Below are 18,713 nucleotides of genomic sequence, written 5' to 3'. Positions count from 1 at the left end.
GCCGCTGCCGCTGCCGTGTGAGGATTAGCAGATGGACTCTGCATCATACAATTGATACCAAGACCAAACTGATCGTGATCATTGCTTCTAGGGTTTGAAATATGAGCTTGGAGAAGGGCCTGTGGGTTCATATTCTCGAAACCGTTGTTAGGGTTTTGAAATTGCTGAATCTGTGATCCGGATAAGAGTGGAGACGTCGTTGGCATGAGCTTTTGAGCGAAAGGTCGTAACAAGAGATTGTTGTTATTGTAAGAGTTTGGCGAAGAAGAAGACAAGCCGAGGAAAGTGTTGAGGCGCGTGGTGTTCACGACGGAGTTGTTGTTGAATAGCGGCGGAGCTGGGATTCCGGTAAACTCTTGAACCATCGCTCGGAAGTTTGACGTGTCCGTCGTTAGAACCGTGGTTGGTGCTCTTCTTGATGCTCGTGATCTTTTCTTTGTTTTCTTGGTTACTCCTATGTTGTTAGGAGGAGGGAGTGATGACGTGGCGGAGAAGGTTCGGAGGTCGGGTTGGGAGATAGGGTCGGATTGTTGGTTTACGGGTAAGAACGTGTTGTTGTTGTTGAAGTAGTTTGGTGATATTAGAGAATTGTTGTTGTTGTTATGGTCGAAATGGAGGAGGTTGAGGTGGTTTTGTTGCGGCGGAGGTAGAGATGACACGTGGTGTCCGAAGAAGGCGGAGATGGATTGATCGGCGGCGCGTGAATCGTACTCCTCTTCTCCTCCTCCGCCACCGCCATTTGAAGATTGCATGCTACTACTATTACCGGACTCCATCTCGTAACCGGAAGACCAAAAAAAAAAGATTTTGATGAGATAAAACGTAAGAAAAATGTTAAGGGAGCTATTGTTACGGAGCATATGAAATGGGATATTATGGTAAATATAAGACATTTGGTGTGACATGATATATTTTTAATTATTTTGTTTTGTTTTGTTTTTGTGTGAAAGGGAGAAAAAAAACGGAAGGTGAAATCGCATTAAGTGGTTCCACTACCACCATCCACTATTGTCTACTCTATATAATATCATATACATGTATCTAAGGTTTTGTTTATATTAAATCTATTCGTTTTGGTGATAGTCAAAATTCACTTTGATTGTCTTTGGTTCGGATAATGATCTGTTTTGTTTTTCTACCACTGCAGTGCAGGATATGATATATATGCACACAAATCTTGTACTACTTTTTCCTGATAAATGTATACACCTTTTGTTCGTGATTTGTGTGTATGCTACTGTGACAGTAAAATATGTGATTAAAAAAAAAATTGTATCGTGCGCACAATAAGTTATCTTCCTCTTGGTATTCTCTAATATTAAAGCAATATGGGTTGTTCAATTAATTATCTGCTAATCTCTTACATGATGACATAAGTAGGTCAGTTGATTTGGACCAGATTTAATAATATCATACTTATTAGATGTCATCATAGAGTTCTACCAAGATAATTTTTTTGTTTAATTCGTTTCTCTTTTCAATTGAGTAATACAAGATGAAATCACAAATTCAAAAGATGAACATAATAAATATCTACATAATCATTGATAAATTTTAAATAATAAAATGATTCGATATATAAATAATGGTTTGAGTGTAGATTTTGATCGATGCTATTGCTAGGTTTGGTCGGAAAATAAGAATTAATCATATTATTATATACTACTTATTAGCTTAAGGAAAATTAAAAAGTTTTACGGTCCCATCCATTAACCAAAATGCCATAACCCTACTTTCACTTTACCCATACGGCTTAATTTTGTTTGGTTACCCACACTCATTTATATATGTTTGTCCAGTTCTCATCTATTGTTTCTCAATCATCATATTAACCGAATTATATGCTAGTCTTGTTCAAAAAAAAAAAAAAAAAAAAAAAAAAAAAAAAAAANCGAATTATATGCTAGTCTAACAATGTCATACTATTAGATGTTTACACGTACATATCGATGATGTCTTGAGATTTATTTTCGAAAACTTTGGAGCTAATATGTAATAATTAACAAGAATAATAGAATTTGCCTTTCTTATTATATATTGTCCTAGTTGAGAACTCAGAATATATCGTTCTAAAAAGATTATAGTAACGTTATAAAACACGTGTGAGTTGACACTATTGGTTGATTGAATTTGGACTATGGCGGGACATGATCATAACTTTTTTTTTATATATATATAATTTTGTAAACTATGGCCTATATGAGTTTGATCAGATTTTCATATCCCATGCAGCATCATAGTAGTTTCGCTTGGTTTGAATTTTGCATGGGGGAGAAGAAAAAAAAATATTTTTAGAAAAGAAAATAAATTATAAATGGGCTTAAAGTTCATGCCCAAACTTTTCCTAAGCTAAGGGTCCATATGATAAATTAACAAAACTGGTTTTGGTATTTGAAAGCCCAATAGCTTTTTGAGAAGTAAAACAAAAAACTCTGTCGTTTGAATACAATTTCGCTGAGGTGGGAAAAACGTTGATTGACGAGGATGAATTTTATTTTCATAAATAAGTATATGTGTAAGATTTATAGTATAAAACTATGCTTAAGGTAATTAAAAAATACGCAATATATATTTGGAAAACAATACTTAATTCTCAATATAAATATGAATTATTCTTAATATAGTCAAAACTATAAAAAAAAATCAGAGTCATTTATAAGGAATTTTTTTATAATGTATATCATATTTTGCTTGGTCTGTAAGATGCCAGGGAGAGCCATAAAGGGTACTTTCGTAATCCACCTAACCTATCCTTACCGACCCGCCGAGTAAACGCCATGTCTGAAACAAAGCCTCTCAGATGATCCATCTTAATTCTCTCATCACAATGGATAAGAATCAGCCACGTCAACAAGACACGCTACTCCATAAAACACACGATAACTGCTCAATTGTTAATTCCCAATTATAACCCTTCCGTCAATAATATTCGCCTCTCTATTAATAGACCTTTCCAGAATGAAAGAAAGGAAAAAAATCAGAGAAGAAACACAAAATGGCTCGCCGCGACGTTCTCCTCCCCTTCCTCCTTTTTCTCGCCACCGTCTCCGCCGTAGCCTTCGCCGTAAGCTTCCTCAATCTCTAACCTCTCTCGATTTTATTTATTTGTTTTTAAATCTTGACTTATTCAATGCTGTCTGATTGATGATTTAGGAAGATGATCCAGACTGTGTTTACACATTCTACCTGAGAACCGGATCGATCTGGAAAGCAGGAACCGATTCAATCATCAGCGCGAGGATCTACGACAAGTTCGGTGACTACATCGGAATCAAAAACCTACAAGCCTGGGCCGGGTTGATGGGACCTGACTACAATTACTTCGAGAGGGGTAATCTCGACATTTTCAGTGGAAGAGCGCCGTGTTTGCCTAGTCCGATCTGCGCCTTAAACCTAACCTCCGATGGCTCCGGTGATCACCATGGCTGGTACGTTAATTACGCCGAGGTCACGACCGCTGGTGTTCACGCTCAGTGCTCGACTCAGAACTTTGAGATTGAGCAGTGGCTCGCTACTGATACTTCTCCTTATGAGCTCACCGCTGTACGGAACAACTGTCCTGTCGTGCTAAGGGATAGTGTCAGCCGGGTCGGGTCTGAGATCCGGAAGAAGCTTTCTTGGGTTGTCTGAGTGAATTCGTTTAAAGTCTTTTGTATTGTTTGTTTCGTCGTCGTCGTCTTCTGAGTGTAATGTGGCGTTAATGAATATGATTCGATAAATAAAACTTTTAGTACTCCATAATTAGAGTGAGATTTAGTGGATAAACACCTCAAAATCATTTGATTAGTCTCGGTCTTTATGTTAAATCTAAAACAAATAAATGAGATATTAAATACAAGGACTAAGACATGATGAACACAAGGACTATAAAAATTGATTTGTATGCACATAGGTGTCGATATTAATACGCGGAATCGAAATTTGATTGGACCAGTAAACCCCTTCGAAATTTGTTATATCAAAATGAATACAAACGTGGCATGAATACACAAGAAATTTGTTGTATTCATTTTGATATAACAAACTGTGTGATATTTATATGATATATTGTCCATATTGTAAACCTATACTTTTTTGTGGGGACAAAACCAAATTATTGATATTTTATTGTCAAGAAAATGTTGAAAAGTTTAAAGAATGTATAATGTGTTTTTTTATTAAATATTTTATTCAGATTAAATGGTATATATTCTTGGACAATACAAAGCAAACTTACAAAATAAGAATATATAAATGAAAATGTGTTGAAAAGAAAAAAAAAAACTGTAAAATAAAATGAAATATTAAATTTACATAACAATGTGACAAATAAGTTGGATTTGTGGAATCTCTAACGATCAAATGAATAGAATGGATCCAAAATCCGGTTAACTTTTACATCATATTGCAAATTTATTATTTAATTTTTCATTACTCAAAATTTAATAAAAACTTAAAACTAAAATTTTCAAAATCAAAATAGGATGTGAATAAAATTTTTAAAATCTTTTAAAATCAATAAGAAAAAACCTTATAAAAATTAATTAAAAAATTGAATGTCAAATCTAAATAACGATGCAATAAACAAGTTAGATTTGTGGAATCTCTAACGATCAAGTGACTACATCAAATGACTGGATCCAAAATCTGATTAGTTTTCAAATCATATTGTAAACTTATTATCCAATTTTTTATTAATTAAAATTAGAAAAGTCTTTTTTTTTAAACTTAAAAACAATTTTTTTAAAAATTAATTAGAAAATTGAATGCTAAATCTACATAATGATGCGATAAACAAGTTCGATTTATGGAATCTCTAACGATCAAATGACTGGATCCAAAATCTGATTAATTTTCACATCATTTTGTAAACTTATTATCCAATTTTCATTAATTAAAATCAAAAAAAGTTTTTTTTTAGAAAAATCAATGTAAAACCAAAAAAAATAATGAATGGGAAAAAAAAACAGTAAGAAAACTTTGTTCCTTTTAACTTAGCGTAAAAAAAGAAGAAGAGAAGGGATGAAATTGACCTAGTTTTTTGTTGGGTTTTTACGGGGATCACCGGCAAAACGAAGCACCGTCGCCGTCTCCGTGGAGTAGCATCTTCATACTTTGTGATGGTGAGAGGGAGAGAGTGACTGCGATGTAACTGACATAGAAGCAAAGTAAGCGCAGGGATCGAATAAGAGAGAAAAGAAAACCCTAAAATATCAGAGCATGTAATTGCAATCTCTCTCACTCTCTGTTTCTCTGTCACCGACAAACGAATCACCGTCGCCGTCTCCGTGGAGTAGCAACCACCTCCGCAGTAGTATTGTCTTCGTAGAGTTTCTTCAAATTTTGTGGCGGCGAGAGAGAGAGAGAGAAAATGCGATGTCGACACCACTGAAAAACCAAACCCCACAACAAAAAATAAAGCATTGGCTGGAGAGCCAAAGGTGAAATAGAAGCAAAGCAAGCGCAGGGATCGAATAAGAGAAAAAAGAGAACCCTAAAAAACCAGAGCATGTAATTGCAAGAATCATAACTCTCTCTCTCTGTTTCTCTGGTTTGTGATAGATACGAAAACGATCAGATAAGGAGAAAGAGTAAGGGCGAGACCTATATTTATAGACACATCTTATGTGTGTGTCTTGGGATCAAAGTTTCCTTTTTTCTTTTACACATCTCTGTTATGTCTATCCTTTATTTGACCGACTTATGACTCAAGTTTCCTTTTTTTTTGGTTACTCCTATGTTGTTTCCTTTTCACTGTGCTCTGATTGAAATAAACATAAAAAACACTTCTTGCCAACAAAATATTCAATCACTTCGATTTCTGTTTCATTGAAAGATAAAGAAAACTAAATGATTTAGTAAACTGTAAATCCCAACAAAGGATTTTGAAAGGAACTGTACATTATTTGAGTTGTCACTACATATATTCTTTGTTTCGTCAAGCTAGTCCTGGGCGTTCGGGTACCCGAACCCGATCGGGTTCGGATCTTTGAATTTTCGGATATGAAAATAGAATCCGATCGGATATTTTATATAATCGGGTCGGGTTCGGATAAAACCCGAACGGGTTTGGATACTTTCGGATACACCCGAAGTCCGAACTGAATTTCGGATATCCGATGGATTTCGAGTATTTTTATCCGAAATTGATAAAAATACCCGAAATCCTTATTAAAAACCCGAACCCATACCAAAATACCCGAAAAAGCATATAACTTAAATATCAAAAAACATAAAGATTGAAACTCAGAACTGAAAGTCTTAAAGAGTAAAGAGTTTAGAGATTCAAAGAGAATGCAAGTCTAAATTCTGATGTTTAAAAGAGAGAAACAAGTAGATAAAGTTTAAAAGAGAGAAACAAGTAGATAAAGTTTAAAAGAGAGAAACAAGTAGATAGCGTTTAAAAGAGAGAAACAAGTAGATTAGACAAGTAAAGCAGTCTTCTAATCCTCTTCTTCTTCTGCCATGTAACATGCTCAAGAGTCTTTTTCTTCACATTCAAACTCTGAAAATAAACAAACCAACATTACAAACTGTAACTTGTAAGTAAGTACTTAACATGGCATAGAGAGATTAAAAAGTAACCTCTTTGAAGCTCATCTTCAAACTCAACTTCTGCAAGAATTTGAGCATTTGTAAGCACCTTTTCTTCAAACTTTATGTCTTGTTTTAACCATTTTGCAGTACACATAAGAACCTCCACCATGTTGTGTGTAAGACAACTTCTGTAGGGATCTATTATCCTTCCACTAGTGCTAAAAGCACTTTCAGAAGCAACAGATGACACTTGCATTGCAAATAATTCTTTAGCCATCTGAGATAAAACAGGGTATCTTGCACTATTGACCTTCCACCAAGAGAGTACATCATACTTAACTCCCATCATCAAATCTGGATTCTCAACTTCTTCTCTCAGATACGTATCTAGTTCATTAGTATCTCTAACTCCAATAGTTCTGAGCAATGTATCATACTTCTGCGCCATCGGGTTGTATCCACCAAAATCATCATCGACCGAGTCAAATACGTCTTGATGTCTCTCTCGATTACTCTGAGATGAGCAGTGAGATTGAGTTTGTTCCGCAGATGCTGTTGCGGCAGCATATCTTTCACTATACTCTTTATACATATCACGCATTATAGCCTTAACTGAATCCTTCATTGCCTTAGCTTCTACAGTCTCTACCCCATACAACTCCTCAAAACACAAATTTGTAAACTGCATCTTCTTTCTCGGATCCATAACACTAACAATAATCAACATCCTGTTAATGTTCTTCAACCCACCCCAATACTTATCAAATTTCTGAAATATCTTCTCAGCATTTAACTTCACTTCGCTATCCCCACTAGCACAAAGTAATTGAAGCTTCACAGCAATGTTAACTATCTCGCCATAACACTGATGTGCATTCATAGTAGTAGAGGCGGATACTATCAATGTAGCTTTATAGAAAACATTAAGAAACTTAACTAACCTCTCAATTTTACGCCAATCTTGACTCAAAGGAGGTCCAATCCTTTTTACGCCATCAACATACTCCAAGAAGTGATCATTGTAAAGCTTATCCTCAAACTCCAATTTATCAAATGCTCCTTTAAACTTAATCGCCCTTGTCAGCATCAAATACGTAGAATTCCACCTTGTGCAAACATCTAGTAGCATACTACCATTTGAGAACCTACCATTTTCAACTCTTCGCTGAAACGCCTTTCTTCTATTTGGTCCTGACCTGACATATGAGATACCATTACGGACTGCAACCACACTAGCATCGATTTCAGTCAATCCATCCTTCACTATCAAGTTTATAATATGACCAGCGCACCTAAGATGCATGAAATCTCCATCCATAACCAGAGAATCATTTGATATCTCAGAGAAGCTTGATTGAAACTGACTCAGAGAATTGCTATTAGCAGTTGCATTGTCAACAGTGACACTGTACACCTTCTCTATCCCCCATTCAGCAAGACATTCTAGAAGTGTGTTTGCAATCGTCGTACCTTTGTGATTTACCACTTTCTTAAATCCAATGATTAGCTTCTTCAATCGCCATTGTTTGTCAATGTAGTGTGCTGTGATAACCATGTAACTTGAACCTATAAGAAAAAAAAATAACAGTAAGTATAGGTTATTAAGAATAAAAAGATAAGATCAGAATTTTAGTTTTTAAAAAAGTACATGTTACCGAAGAAACCCAAATATCAGTGGTGAGTGAGACTCTTTGCTTATTAGCCAAAAACCATTGCCTAAGAGTAGCCTTCCTCTCCACATACATTTTCACAATGTCTCTTGTTGCTGTCCTTCTTGAATGCGGTTTACAGAGGTTAACCTAAATGAATTACATATAAGAAAAGATTGATTAAAGCCGTAACAAATATATAAGATTGATTACATCAAGTGTATAAGAAACATGTATTAAATCATTCACATAATCAAAAACAAAGTGATTGACCTTATCGCAAATTTTTTTTAATGCCACTCCTTCTACAAAAGACAATGGCAACTCTCCTATCACCAACATTTGATTAAGTGCTTCTCTGAAAACATACTGGATATTTCCTTCCTTATTAATCACTTGTTGTCCTCCTGTATCATCTTGACCTTCTTTCCATGCCTTGTAGGCCTTACATATTTTGAGATGATTCCACAAGTTCTTCGTCCCTGATTTTGTTGCACAACCTAATTCATTTCCACAATAGTTACACTTACACCTGTTACGGTTGCCTGCTAATCTTGTGAAATGGGTCCATACACCAGACCTTGGTGTTAGTGTCCTTGGTGTCTTGTTTCGCTCAGCAGTAGTGCCACCACCAGATCCACTTCCCTGAGTTTGTTTTCTTTTTCCTCTTGCTCTCGGTGTCATCATTTCTTCTTCATCGTTCAAATCATCATCGGTATAATCTTCGTTCACCGGTGATGACGAACCCATCTGCATATCATATAAACAGAGATAGCAAAGTCACTAAGTCAGCGATAATAGATACTTACCCATATAACAATCAAAAAGACAAGTATAATCAAAATAAACCTCATACTCAAGTAGATAATTTCGGATTCTACAATTTCGGATTCTAAACATTAAACAAGATGAAACATATAACATCAAAGCAATATCAGATTCTAAAATCGAAGATGATCTTATTATTATCACTAACAATATTGTTGCGAAACCTTGTGTTTCTCTCTATATATATAGAAATTGCAGAGAAGACTTAAGAGAAAGTCGATTTAGTTACAGTTTCAGTTGCAGAAGGCGATAAAAAAAACCAAAGGACGATGAGTTTGAAATCAAAAACAAACCTGTGATTTCCGTCGTGAAGTCGCAGAAGGAGGGGATGAGACTAAAGGATTTAGGGTTTCCAGCTTGTACAAATGAGATTAATATCTGGTTTTATTGGATAAAAGCAAAAGGTAGCTTCGATTTTGAAGCTGGGTAGTCGAACAGGCTATAACAAGTTTGAAATCGATAAAAACAAAGAAAATAAAAGGGGGTTAGGGATTAGGGGGTTAATGGGTTTCTATTATCTTCGGATTTGGTTCGGATATCGGGTATTACCCGAACCCGATCGAATATCCGATCTTATGAAAAATCAAATCCGATCGGGTATTTTACCCTATCCGAACCCGAACCGAACTGCTCACTTCGGGTCGGGTTCGGATTCGGATTTCGGATTCGGTTAATATGCCCAGGGCTACGTCAAGCTATAACACCATACTCCATAGGAGAAGACGAGAAGTCAAAATGCTCCACCAAACCAATTCAATCACCATATTATTCTCTAAAATCAAATCCATATAAAGCAAAAGCAAAAGCATCGACAAAAGCAGTAGCATGACACAATCTCTTTCACTCCTTGTGAGCGAGGATGAAGATTCCAGAAACTTCATACCATATAGTTTAGATTTCAAATTTTCAAAAAGTTTGCTGGATCTACGTACTATCTAATTTTTCCATTTTCAATGCCAAAAAGAAGGATTAACAAAATCGTCTAAATGAAGTACACCAATTGAAGAAAACAATCAAAGAGCGCACCCTAATGTTTCTCTCTTAGTATTTGGTCAAAATGGGTCATTGTGAAACAGAAGTAACTTCTTTAAGAACCTCTTGTGAGAGCTCATCTGGATTATACTCAACCCCAAAGCATCTAATAACCTCCATCTTCGGATTTAACAAGTACCTATTCACAAAAAAAAACACATCTCAACATTAAGCTTTACCTTTTTTTTGTTCTTTCTTATGATAGAAACAAGATGTGATAGAAGATGAACCCTTACATGTTGTGAGAAGTATCAACGAGATAATCGTCTCCGTCTTCTTGAACTTTCTTGAAGTAGACACGATACTCTTGTGCCATTTGCCTCATTGCACTTGCAGCTCCGGTTAGTCCTAGTATTCTACTGTCAAACTCTGCAAAAAGACACAAGCAACAAGAAAAACCTCAGGGGGTTGCGAAAAAATAGCTGTATAACACGGGAGCAGAAAGTAAAACCGAGACCTTTTAAGTATGCGCGGAGATGAGAAGGTGAATCTCGTTGAGGGTCAAGAGTGACGAAGACAGGCAGAATCTTCTGGTTATGTTTCGACTCTGTTCCCATCAAGACAATAAGACATCATTACTAAAAAGATGATATTATAATGTGAAAGATCTGGAGTTCAGCTCAGTTAAAGTGAGTCATCAACCTAGTTTATCAACTGCTTTGGAAATCATCTTCAATTGCTCGGGACCAACATCCGGGGAAAACGAGTATCCAAAGTAGAGTAGAATCCATTTACCGCAAACGTCTTTCTCAGTAACTATCTTGTTTTCAGTGCTCATAAGAGTAAACGGACCTCCGATAATTGGACCTTTGACAGTTGTATTAGAACCGCATCCACAACCACTGTTGCTGCTGGTGCTTGATTGACCTGCAAAAGTAGGAAGTAGAAAAGATCTAAGCTTTTTCTCAACCCAATGTGACAAACACCCATCATCAAAGTCTATATATATATATATATATACCTTTAGGAACTGCTCTTCTCTCATCGTTGTAATGAAGAAAGGTGATGAATCCAGCAAATCCAAGCAAAATTGCTGGCTGAAAATGCAAACATAGCATCGAATTGTTTTTTTTTTCCCAAAATTCAAAAACAAGTGAAAGCAACAAGAGAGAGTCTTTAGAGAAAACTATACAACAGCATAACGAGCACGAGAACGAGAAGAAGCTTGAGTTCCTCCTCCTCCTCCTAAAGGAAAGAGAGGGTTAACATCTGGCATTTCATGGCCCTGTCTTGTTGATTTACTGTAATTGAATGATTGAATTCGTTTCGATGGTCCAGACCTAAACAAAAAGAAGTCTTGAAATTGAGATCAATCAAGGCTTCGATTCAATCAAATGGTTTCAAGAACAAGACTTTCTTCAATTTTGATACTTTAGAAGAAAAACCCAACAAGAAACATTCGCATCAGCATCAAAATTCCAACAAAAAGAGAGCAAATTTTTAATAGCAGATGGAAGTAACAATTTGTTCTGTAAGTAAGATCCCCTAAGGAATTAAAAAAATTAGGGTTTAAGAGGGGTTTAAGAATAGAAGAGTGACGAACCTGCGGAGAAAAGTAGCGGCTTGACTCGCACCATATCTGCAGGAAAGAACAAGACGGCGACAAGGAAGCATTTGGATCTGTTTTTTTTGACAATTTTTTTTTGGTTCAATTCAGTCAGAAAAGCTTGTTCCAGTGAAATCGTTTAGACTCATTTTCCCCGAACTCGTCGTCTTTAAAGAAACCCCGTACTTTGCTCCTCCTACAGAAGAATCTTTTTCCTTGGTGAAGAAAAAGTTTTTTTTTTTTTTTTCTTGGTGCCCAAGCTCGTCTCCGTTTGTTGTTTCTCTTATGTTTTTTCTTTCTTTTACATCTGGGCTTCGTCAATAGTTTATAAACAACTAATGTCCAACTATTTTTATTAGAACCATAACGTATAAGCCAATAAAACACATGTCATCGTTTTTCCATCACTTATCAACAACTTTTTTTTTTAATTAATTAAAATAACAAAAGCTCGGAGAGACAATAGAGTGGAGACATATTAGGTCAAGCCGCTGTCCCAGAAATAAAAAAATTATGCCATTGTTGTTGTCTGCTTGTGATTTTGCGAAAGAGAATAAAGAGGGATCAAAACTTGCGGCTTGCTTCTTCTACTACAGATCCTTCTTTGGAGCTTTTTGAAAGGTAAGCAAAATCTCTCACCATTCATGGTTTCAAATCAAGTATCAACAGATTAACTTGATTGTGTTCATTTTAATCAAGTATCAACAGATCATTTTCTTAAAACAACTCTGGTATATGTTCATTTTAATCTCGACCCTCATTAGATTATATCAACAGATTAACTTGATTGTGCTTGACATGAACGTGTTGTTGACATGAATGTGTGCTTTTATTTTCTTGTATAGATATAAGAAGAAATTACAAAATCCACAGGCAATTGCGGCAATGGGGATGATTTATAATAGCACAAAAAAAAGATAAAGATTTATATTTTACCTTTGGATTCTTTTTAATTTTCCAACGAATGCCCCCACGTTAATAACAAATAACATCATTTTTTATTTTGTTTCAGTAAAACTACGAAAAAAAATGTTTAATAATAAATGAAGCCAACAAATTTTTTTAAAATGAATGATTTACTTGTATAACAATTTCTTTTCTGACTTTCTCGTGGTATCGATCAGACCCGTACAATTGATCTGCTATCGCTCTAAACTATTAAAAAAAAAAAAACACTTGAGGTTATCAATCAGATATGAGTACCCAGAATCAAAATGAGAAAAAGAAGTTTTCAGAAATCTAGCACACCTGACAAATTCCATCGCCAAGAACCTCCACCTGACGCAATCCGCAAGCTCTTACCCTACAAAGACGATAATCCTTGAGAATTAATAAATAAAATAGAAAAGAAAGCCTTTAAGGGATTAGTTTCAGCAAATACCTTTCACTAAGGCCGTAATAATCCAAGCTGGCATCATCAACCGGGAGAACAGAAGAAAAATTTACCTGTGTAACAAACCAAAACAGAGAGAGCTAAGCATATCGAATGGTTTCTACTTGTAGTAATCAGAATATAAAGTGTAATTGTTAAGAGGGCCTAGAAGATAACTTACACGAACTTGACTTAATTTGGAGAGGCGTCTTATAATGTCTGGTTTTTTCTTATTCTTAGTCTCAACAACCTCTCTCTTCTTCTCCAACTTAACTCTTTTATTCTCCAACTCAGCTCTCTTCTTCTCCAACCCCGAAGCAAATCGCGGATAACGCAATCAAATCTGAGTTAAGGTACTCGTTTCAGGAGGATCCCAACCCTTGAAACATAATGGTGATGAGCGGAGATGGAGATTTTAAAGACGTTCTTCAGGAGGCGTTGGAAGCCGGACACAACACAATGGTTGCTTATTGTGATGTGAAAAGTCAAGCCGTTACTTCAGCTAAAGCTATCAAGTATGCTATGTTTAAATGGAAGTTGAGACAATTGTTAAGTGGAAGAGAAAACAATGCCTTGTGTAACGGCTTGATAGCGTGACTTCTCAAGATCTGACTCTTCGGCTAGTGAGGATGGACCCAAGGAACGTGTGGGTATGTAAATCACCACCCCCACTCCTCTCTATGTATGTTTCCATCTCTTATTCATTGTCTAAAAACATTGTTTGATAGATGTGTTCAATATTTATTGGCAGTTCCTCCATCTCCCAAGGAGCCTACAAATTCCCTCAGGATTGATCGTTTCCTAAGGCCGTTCACACTGAAAGCTGTTCAGGAGCTTCTGGGTAAAACCGGAAACGTCACTAGTTTCTGGATGGACCAAATTAAGACCCATTGCTATGTATCAGTAAGACCGCTTCTTCATTCCTTTTGATTTACAAAAATGTCGATTCCATTTGTTCTTTTCATTTCAATTATCTAAATATCGAAAGAATGTCTTGTAACATGAGTGAGTTGTGACGTAAATGCAGTATTCCTCTGTTGAAGAAGCTGCAGCAACAAGACAAGCCGTGTATAACCTGCAATGGCCACCTAATGGAGGCCGCTTTCTGACAGCTGAATTTGTTGGACCAGAAGAAGTGAAAGCAAAACTGGAAGCTCCTCTGCCTCCGCCTCAACATCAGCCACAGGCTCAGGTCCCTTCACGGCCACCTCCAACAGCTCTTCCACCGCCACCACCTCTGGCCAAACCACCTCAGATCGTAGAACGTCTTCCTCCACCTCCTCCTCTAGTCTCTGAGGAACAAGAACCTCCCATTGTCACTCTTGATGATCTTTTCAAGAAGACAAAAGCAATCCCCAGGATATATTACTTGCCCTTGTCAGAGGAGCAAGTTGCAGCTAAACTTGCAGCTAATAATAATAAGTGATCTTGCTGTTTGGGGGATTTCAGGTCATTATTTTCGTAGCAGGCTGTTAGGAATTTAGCTCAGTGCGGACAAAAGTTGAGGACTTTGTTGAGTTTGATTTGTTATTTTTACTGTAGAACGCAGGAGAAGACTCTTCTTATGTTTGTTTAGTAGACTTTGGTTTGAACTTTGAACCTTTGATGAACGAATAGGGTTGCTTGGCACTGTGTGACCTCTTCTTCTCCATTTTTTTCTTTTTAACCTTAATATATGAACAACTGTTGGTTCAATAAAGTAATAATGAAAATCCAATATTTACCAATTTACAAATCTTAAACGAATGAATTGATTAACATACAGATGTACGAAATCTTTTTACTTTTTTTTAATCCGAATCAGACGGAAATTTACTTCGACTTTGGTCCTCACTATTCACTAATATGCACTTCAGATATGGAGATATATATCTTACTTTGTTTAGGTATGAAGTATAAGATTCCTTAGAAAAATGTTTGATTGGAACTTGTAAATCAGAGTTAAAATAGGTAATGGGCGTGTGTCAATGGAATAACCTTTTACACTTGATAACATAACACCAAGTAAGTAACACACAAATAGCACACTTTCACAAAACTATAAACACGACCAAGATACGTTTTAGACACATCACGCATACATACATACATAGATATTACATGCTAAGAGACAAGGAAAAATACTTGAATAAACTCTTCAAGAATTTCACGACTTTAAATTTCACTTTTGTGACTTGACCTCTACTTGTTCATGAGATAAACTAGAAGGATATATTTTATTAGATTTCCTTCCGGAGGCAGACGAGGCTTCGACAGGGAGGGGATGAGCTGCATCGTGGCCGGAGTTTCTCTCCTTTTCTCTCTTTTTCATTTTTTCCTTCTGATTCTTCTGTTTGGCCTCTAGGTGTGCGTAACTTGCTGCCATGGACAACATTTCTTTTTTTTTTAGTGTTAATTAACGAAATAAACGTAGTCAAGATTTCCCAAGGTGGAGATTGGGTTTGTCGAAGAGTGTCTATTTATAGAGGTTTCTACGATTTCATTGCCCTTTAGTATATATTCTTTTCTTTTAATTTTTTTATATATGAGAAATGGGTCCATAGTTTTCATGATACTGCATGTAGCAATTTCATAAAGTGTAGATACAAAAAGTAAAACGGGAACTATTCTTTTTTTAATTGTTGAGCTATAATCGATTAGGTAAGAAAAGATTTTCATGAAAAAATGAAATATATAACATACACAGTTATACCAATTTGAAAACTAGTTATATACCAATTAATAGCCATATCTAGTGTTTGGTTGTATAGGTTGAGATCAGTGTCATCTTTACTCGACTTCTAAAACAGGTAACGAGTCAAATGTTAACATATGAATAGAATGGAATGTATTTTATGTTTGTGATCTCGAAGTACATAGCTATAAGAACTTTTTTACAAAGCTTCTCTTAGCCCTATGAATTCAGATGATAACGTACTTTAATCGTGAGTGAGACTATGCATCAACTAATTAAAAAATACAATTGCTTGATGTCTTAAACCATCGTGTGATTAAACAGAATAGGGAGTGGGTTCTTCCACAAATTAACCTATAGTTGTTAATAATAATAATTCAATAAAAGTGATTAATTACAAGGGAGGTTTCCATCTAATTTGTGGCTTTCGCTTTAAGGGCGGCTCTTAAACCAGTGGCAAAACTATGGTCCTCCAATCCATTCACGTCTTTGCCAATAAAATATAGTTAAGCTTTGCATGGTTCGCTATGTGATCTCTGTAATCTAGATACATAAAATATAAACACACTTTAAGAAAAAGGAAAAAATGAATAAGAAAAAATAAATTACGAAGAACTATTAATATTTAGCATGTTAATATGTTATGTAGTAGTATTTAGTAACATATGAATGGCGTAGCTTTTACTTCGAGGGCGGCTCGTAGAATAGATGAATGGTGGTATTACGCAGCCCATAGATCATTGGTAAAAATATTTAATAGACAAGATTACTCTCCGTATCGTATATGTCATAAGAAATTAAAACACGATTAAGATGATTAGGAATATTTAATTTGCACATCGTATCTGGTGTGGTTTAACCACTGACATGTACTTGCTTTTATAGTAGATAACAATAAAAATGCATTAATCAAATTCACAACAAGAGAAGAACAGAGATTAAAGAGTACTTAGAAAAGTTTACCAACAAGAGGGCTTTGATTCAATAAATTATAGCTTCCAAGCCACAACATGAAAATGAGAACATTATCTTCTATAGTAGGTACGTAACGTGGGTTAACATTTACAATGATCATTGGTGCAGTTAGAAACGTTTTAGAGCTTAAATATGATCAGTGTCTAGATTATATTTCACTCTTGTGTTAATAATATATCATATTCATACCCCAGTCCTACAGTTTGTACTCATTAATAAATAATACATTTTGACTGATTACATTATAAATATATAACTACGGAAGCAACAATGGAAAACTCATTCTCTTATATTTTCAAAAAGACTTAACGGTGGTACATAACACATACCCACGGACAATGAATCGGCCGGTAATCCAATATGTATTATGTGTCTATATATATATATATATGGACACAGTCACACAGATTAGAACATTAGCGATTAGTGATAATGATGATATATAATATATTAAAAGTCCATGCTAGAGCTCAAAGTTAGTAAGGGGATATTACGTATATATCCTTATGAGAATTTAATATAATTAGCACACATTATTTGTAATTTAGCACACACCCTATTGTAAAGAAAAATTAAAGTTGAGATGCTTTAAGGTTGGACACACGCACCTTATTCACAAAACATGTTTGCTTGGGGTTTCATAAGAGTTCTAAATTTGGTAAAAAAAAATTGATCACTGCAATTGACCGACTCAGTTTCCACTTAGATTAAAACTACTTAAATTAGCTAGTTCTAAAGAAACGAGTGAGTGAGACATGGAATTTAGTGGATCGACTTTAGAATGTTTTGATAATGGACAATACTTGCCACTCCACTCTCCAAATCTACTTCATTAAATAACTCACTCATCAATATGTTATTCTTTTTTTTTTTGTGAATTAAGAATTCCAATTTTATAAGTTCTATGGCTAATTAGTGGCATTGACTTTTCGTAATTCATCGTGAATGCGTTAGACCATACTCCGAAGTCCATCTGGGTGCAATATAAGGCTTATACCAAAATATCATTGTCTGAAATTCTCTTATTAAGTATATAATTTTTTTTTTTCTGTAGAATAAAAGAAAAACTAAAGGTCTTGTATGTTTCGTCTAAATTTTGAATAGAAATATAGAGTTAGTTAAGATCATCGTTAGAAATTAAAATTTGTGGTTTTGCAGTAGTAATGATGTTACTATTAAATATAACAATTAGTCTGGAGCCAATAACAAGTGATTAGGGGGTAATTTGTCTCATACGTCTCCCTAAAGGCCAATCCATAAATCTATCACACTCTTCTTTTTCTCTTATTGGCCTCTGTTCATGCATTTTAAATATCATACAGATTTGATTATCAAAATCAAGCAAAGTTTACCAGGTACTAGTTACTCAACCAGAAGGTTTAGAAGCATATAAAACAACATTAATTTTTTACTTTGACAGGTGAACTAATTCTTTGTGATAATGATGTTAGTACAGTGTTACACTATTCGGTAGTTCAAATCGGATATGTGATTTCCTGACAGAAAAAAAAGTTCCAGAAACAAAACAATGTCTGAGCCCGGGTTCGAACCGGGGACCTCTAGTGTGTGAGACTAGCGTGATAACCGACTACACCACCCAGACTTTGATGTTCATTGTTAGACATTAAAATATCTATTACCTAATAAACATCTGATAGCCGACGTGAGTTAACACATTACGTAGAAAAAGAAGATGACCAATCATAATCACGATCGAACATGTAACTTATGTAATTGAAACTAGGGAATACGCATTTTTCGTTTTAAGAACGTTTCAATTTGTTCAACACGTTACATACGGTGAGAAACAATTTTTTGGGGAAGCCTCATAGCAAAGCTTCAAATTTTAATTTAGAAAAACAAAAAATCAATCAATAATAATTATAATAATTTACAAGGACAACTTTTGTCTTAATATTACTTGATCAAGAACAAAATTTTGTTTTTACCAATCAAGTTTAATGTTCCTTTTAATATCTTGAAGTGGCCGACGTAAGTGTCTGAGATGAAGGCTCCGACGAGAGGACATAGATTAGTGAAACCAGACCAAAATGTTAATGACATTTGAAGCGTCGACTTGTTCTAAGTGGAACACTTTGGTTAGATAAACCATAAAGTTTG

The 18,713-nt window shown here is 35.2% G+C and overlaps 5 protein-coding genes, 1 long non-coding RNA gene and 1 other non-coding gene across 7 annotated transcripts; 3 read left to right on the top strand and 4 right to left on the bottom strand.

The window, feature by feature from the left end:
* Positions 3 to 892, bottom strand: LOC104727493 (uncharacterized protein DDB_G0286175-like; the record flags this gene model as incomplete). The annotated part of the gene is made up of 1 exon (XM_010446594.2): positions 3 to 892. A coding segment is annotated over exon 1 (858 nt), but the record flags the coding sequence as incomplete, so codon positions are not given.
* LOC104720894 (PLAT domain-containing protein 1) lies at positions 2,950 to 3,752 on the top strand. Its single transcript, XM_010438790.2, has 2 exons — positions 2,950 to 3,064; positions 3,154 to 3,752. Exons 1-2 carry the CDS (start codon positions 2,996 to 2,998, stop codon positions 3,628 to 3,630), a joined length of 546 nt encoding a protein of 181 aa, XP_010437092.1. The 5' UTR covers positions 2,950 to 2,995; the 3' UTR covers positions 3,631 to 3,752.
* LOC104720891 (protein SCO1 homolog 2, mitochondrial) lies at positions 9,860 to 11,887 on the bottom strand. The gene is made up of 7 exons (XM_010438788.2): positions 11,569 to 11,887; positions 11,158 to 11,305; positions 10,987 to 11,062; positions 10,668 to 10,892; positions 10,483 to 10,572; positions 10,262 to 10,394; positions 9,860 to 10,164 (listed from the first exon to the last, which is right to left on the bottom strand). The coding sequence occupies exons 1-7, from the start codon at positions 11,637 to 11,639 to the stop codon at positions 10,056 to 10,058; spliced, it is 852 nt and encodes a 283-aa protein (XP_010437090.1). The 5' UTR covers positions 11,640 to 11,887; the 3' UTR covers positions 9,860 to 10,055.
* On the top strand, positions 12,015 to 12,570 carry LOC104720890. Its single transcript, XR_756853.1, has 2 exons — positions 12,015 to 12,192; positions 12,417 to 12,570. It is a non-coding gene; the product is annotated as an uncharacterized LOC104720890 (long non-coding RNA).
* Positions 13,502 to 14,389, top strand: LOC104720889 (leucine-rich repeat extensin-like protein 3). The gene is made up of 3 exons (XM_010438787.1): positions 13,502 to 13,593; positions 13,695 to 13,846; positions 13,971 to 14,389. Exons 2-3 carry the CDS (start codon positions 13,814 to 13,816, stop codon positions 14,367 to 14,369), a joined length of 432 nt encoding a protein of 143 aa, XP_010437089.1. The 5' UTR covers positions 13,502 to 13,593; positions 13,695 to 13,813; the 3' UTR covers positions 14,370 to 14,389.
* LOC109127526 lies at positions 14,849 to 15,404 on the bottom strand. The gene has a single exon (XM_019232442.1). The coding sequence runs from the start codon at positions 15,315 to 15,317 to the stop codon at positions 15,105 to 15,107; it is 213 nt and encodes a 70-aa protein (XP_019087987.1). The 5' UTR covers positions 15,318 to 15,404; the 3' UTR covers positions 14,849 to 15,104.
* On the bottom strand, positions 18,122 to 18,195 carry TRNAV-CAC. Its single transcript has one exon. It is a non-coding gene; the product is annotated as a tRNA-Val (tRNA).

The sequence above is a fragment of the Camelina sativa genome, chromosome 11 (genome assembly GCF_000633955.1).
Source record: "Camelina sativa cultivar DH55 chromosome 11, Cs, whole genome shotgun sequence".
NCBI lineage: Eukaryota > Viridiplantae > Streptophyta > Magnoliopsida > Brassicales > Brassicaceae > Camelina > Camelina sativa.
The sequence above is the reverse complement of the archived record's forward strand: the minus strand, read 5'-3'. Positions and strand labels throughout refer to the sequence as shown.

Bases quoted from the DNA above. Each gene is read 5' to 3' on its own strand.
- LOC104720894 (XM_010438790.2), top strand. From the start codon at position 2,996: ATGGCTCGCCGCGACGTTCTCCTCCCCTTCCTCCTTTTTCTCGCCACC. The intron at 3,065-3,153 runs GTAAGCTTCCTC...TTGATGATTTAG, and splicing joins TCTCCGCCGTAGCCTTCGCC to GAAGATGATCCAGACTGTGT.
- LOC104720891 (XM_010438788.2), bottom strand. From the start codon at position 11,639: ATGCTTCCTTGTCGCCGTCTTGTTCTTTCCTGCAGATATGGTGCGAGT. The intron at 10,573-10,667 runs GTTGATGACTCA...TGATGGGAACAG, and splicing joins CAAAGCAGTTGATAAACTAG to AGTCGAAACATAACCAGAAG. The intron at 10,165-10,261 runs GTAAGGGTTCAT...TTTTGTGAATAG, and splicing joins GTTGATACTTCTCACAACAT to GTACTTGTTAAATCCGAAGA.
- LOC104720889 (XM_010438787.1), top strand. From the start codon at position 13,814: ATGGACCAAATTAAGACCCATTGCTATGTATCA. The intron at 13,847-13,970 runs GTAAGACCGCTT...ACGTAAATGCAG, and splicing joins AGACCCATTGCTATGTATCA to TATTCCTCTGTTGAAGAAGC.
- LOC109127526 (XM_019232442.1), bottom strand. From the start codon at position 15,317: ATGTTGTCCATGGCAGCAAGTTACGCACACCTAGAGGCCAAACAGAAG.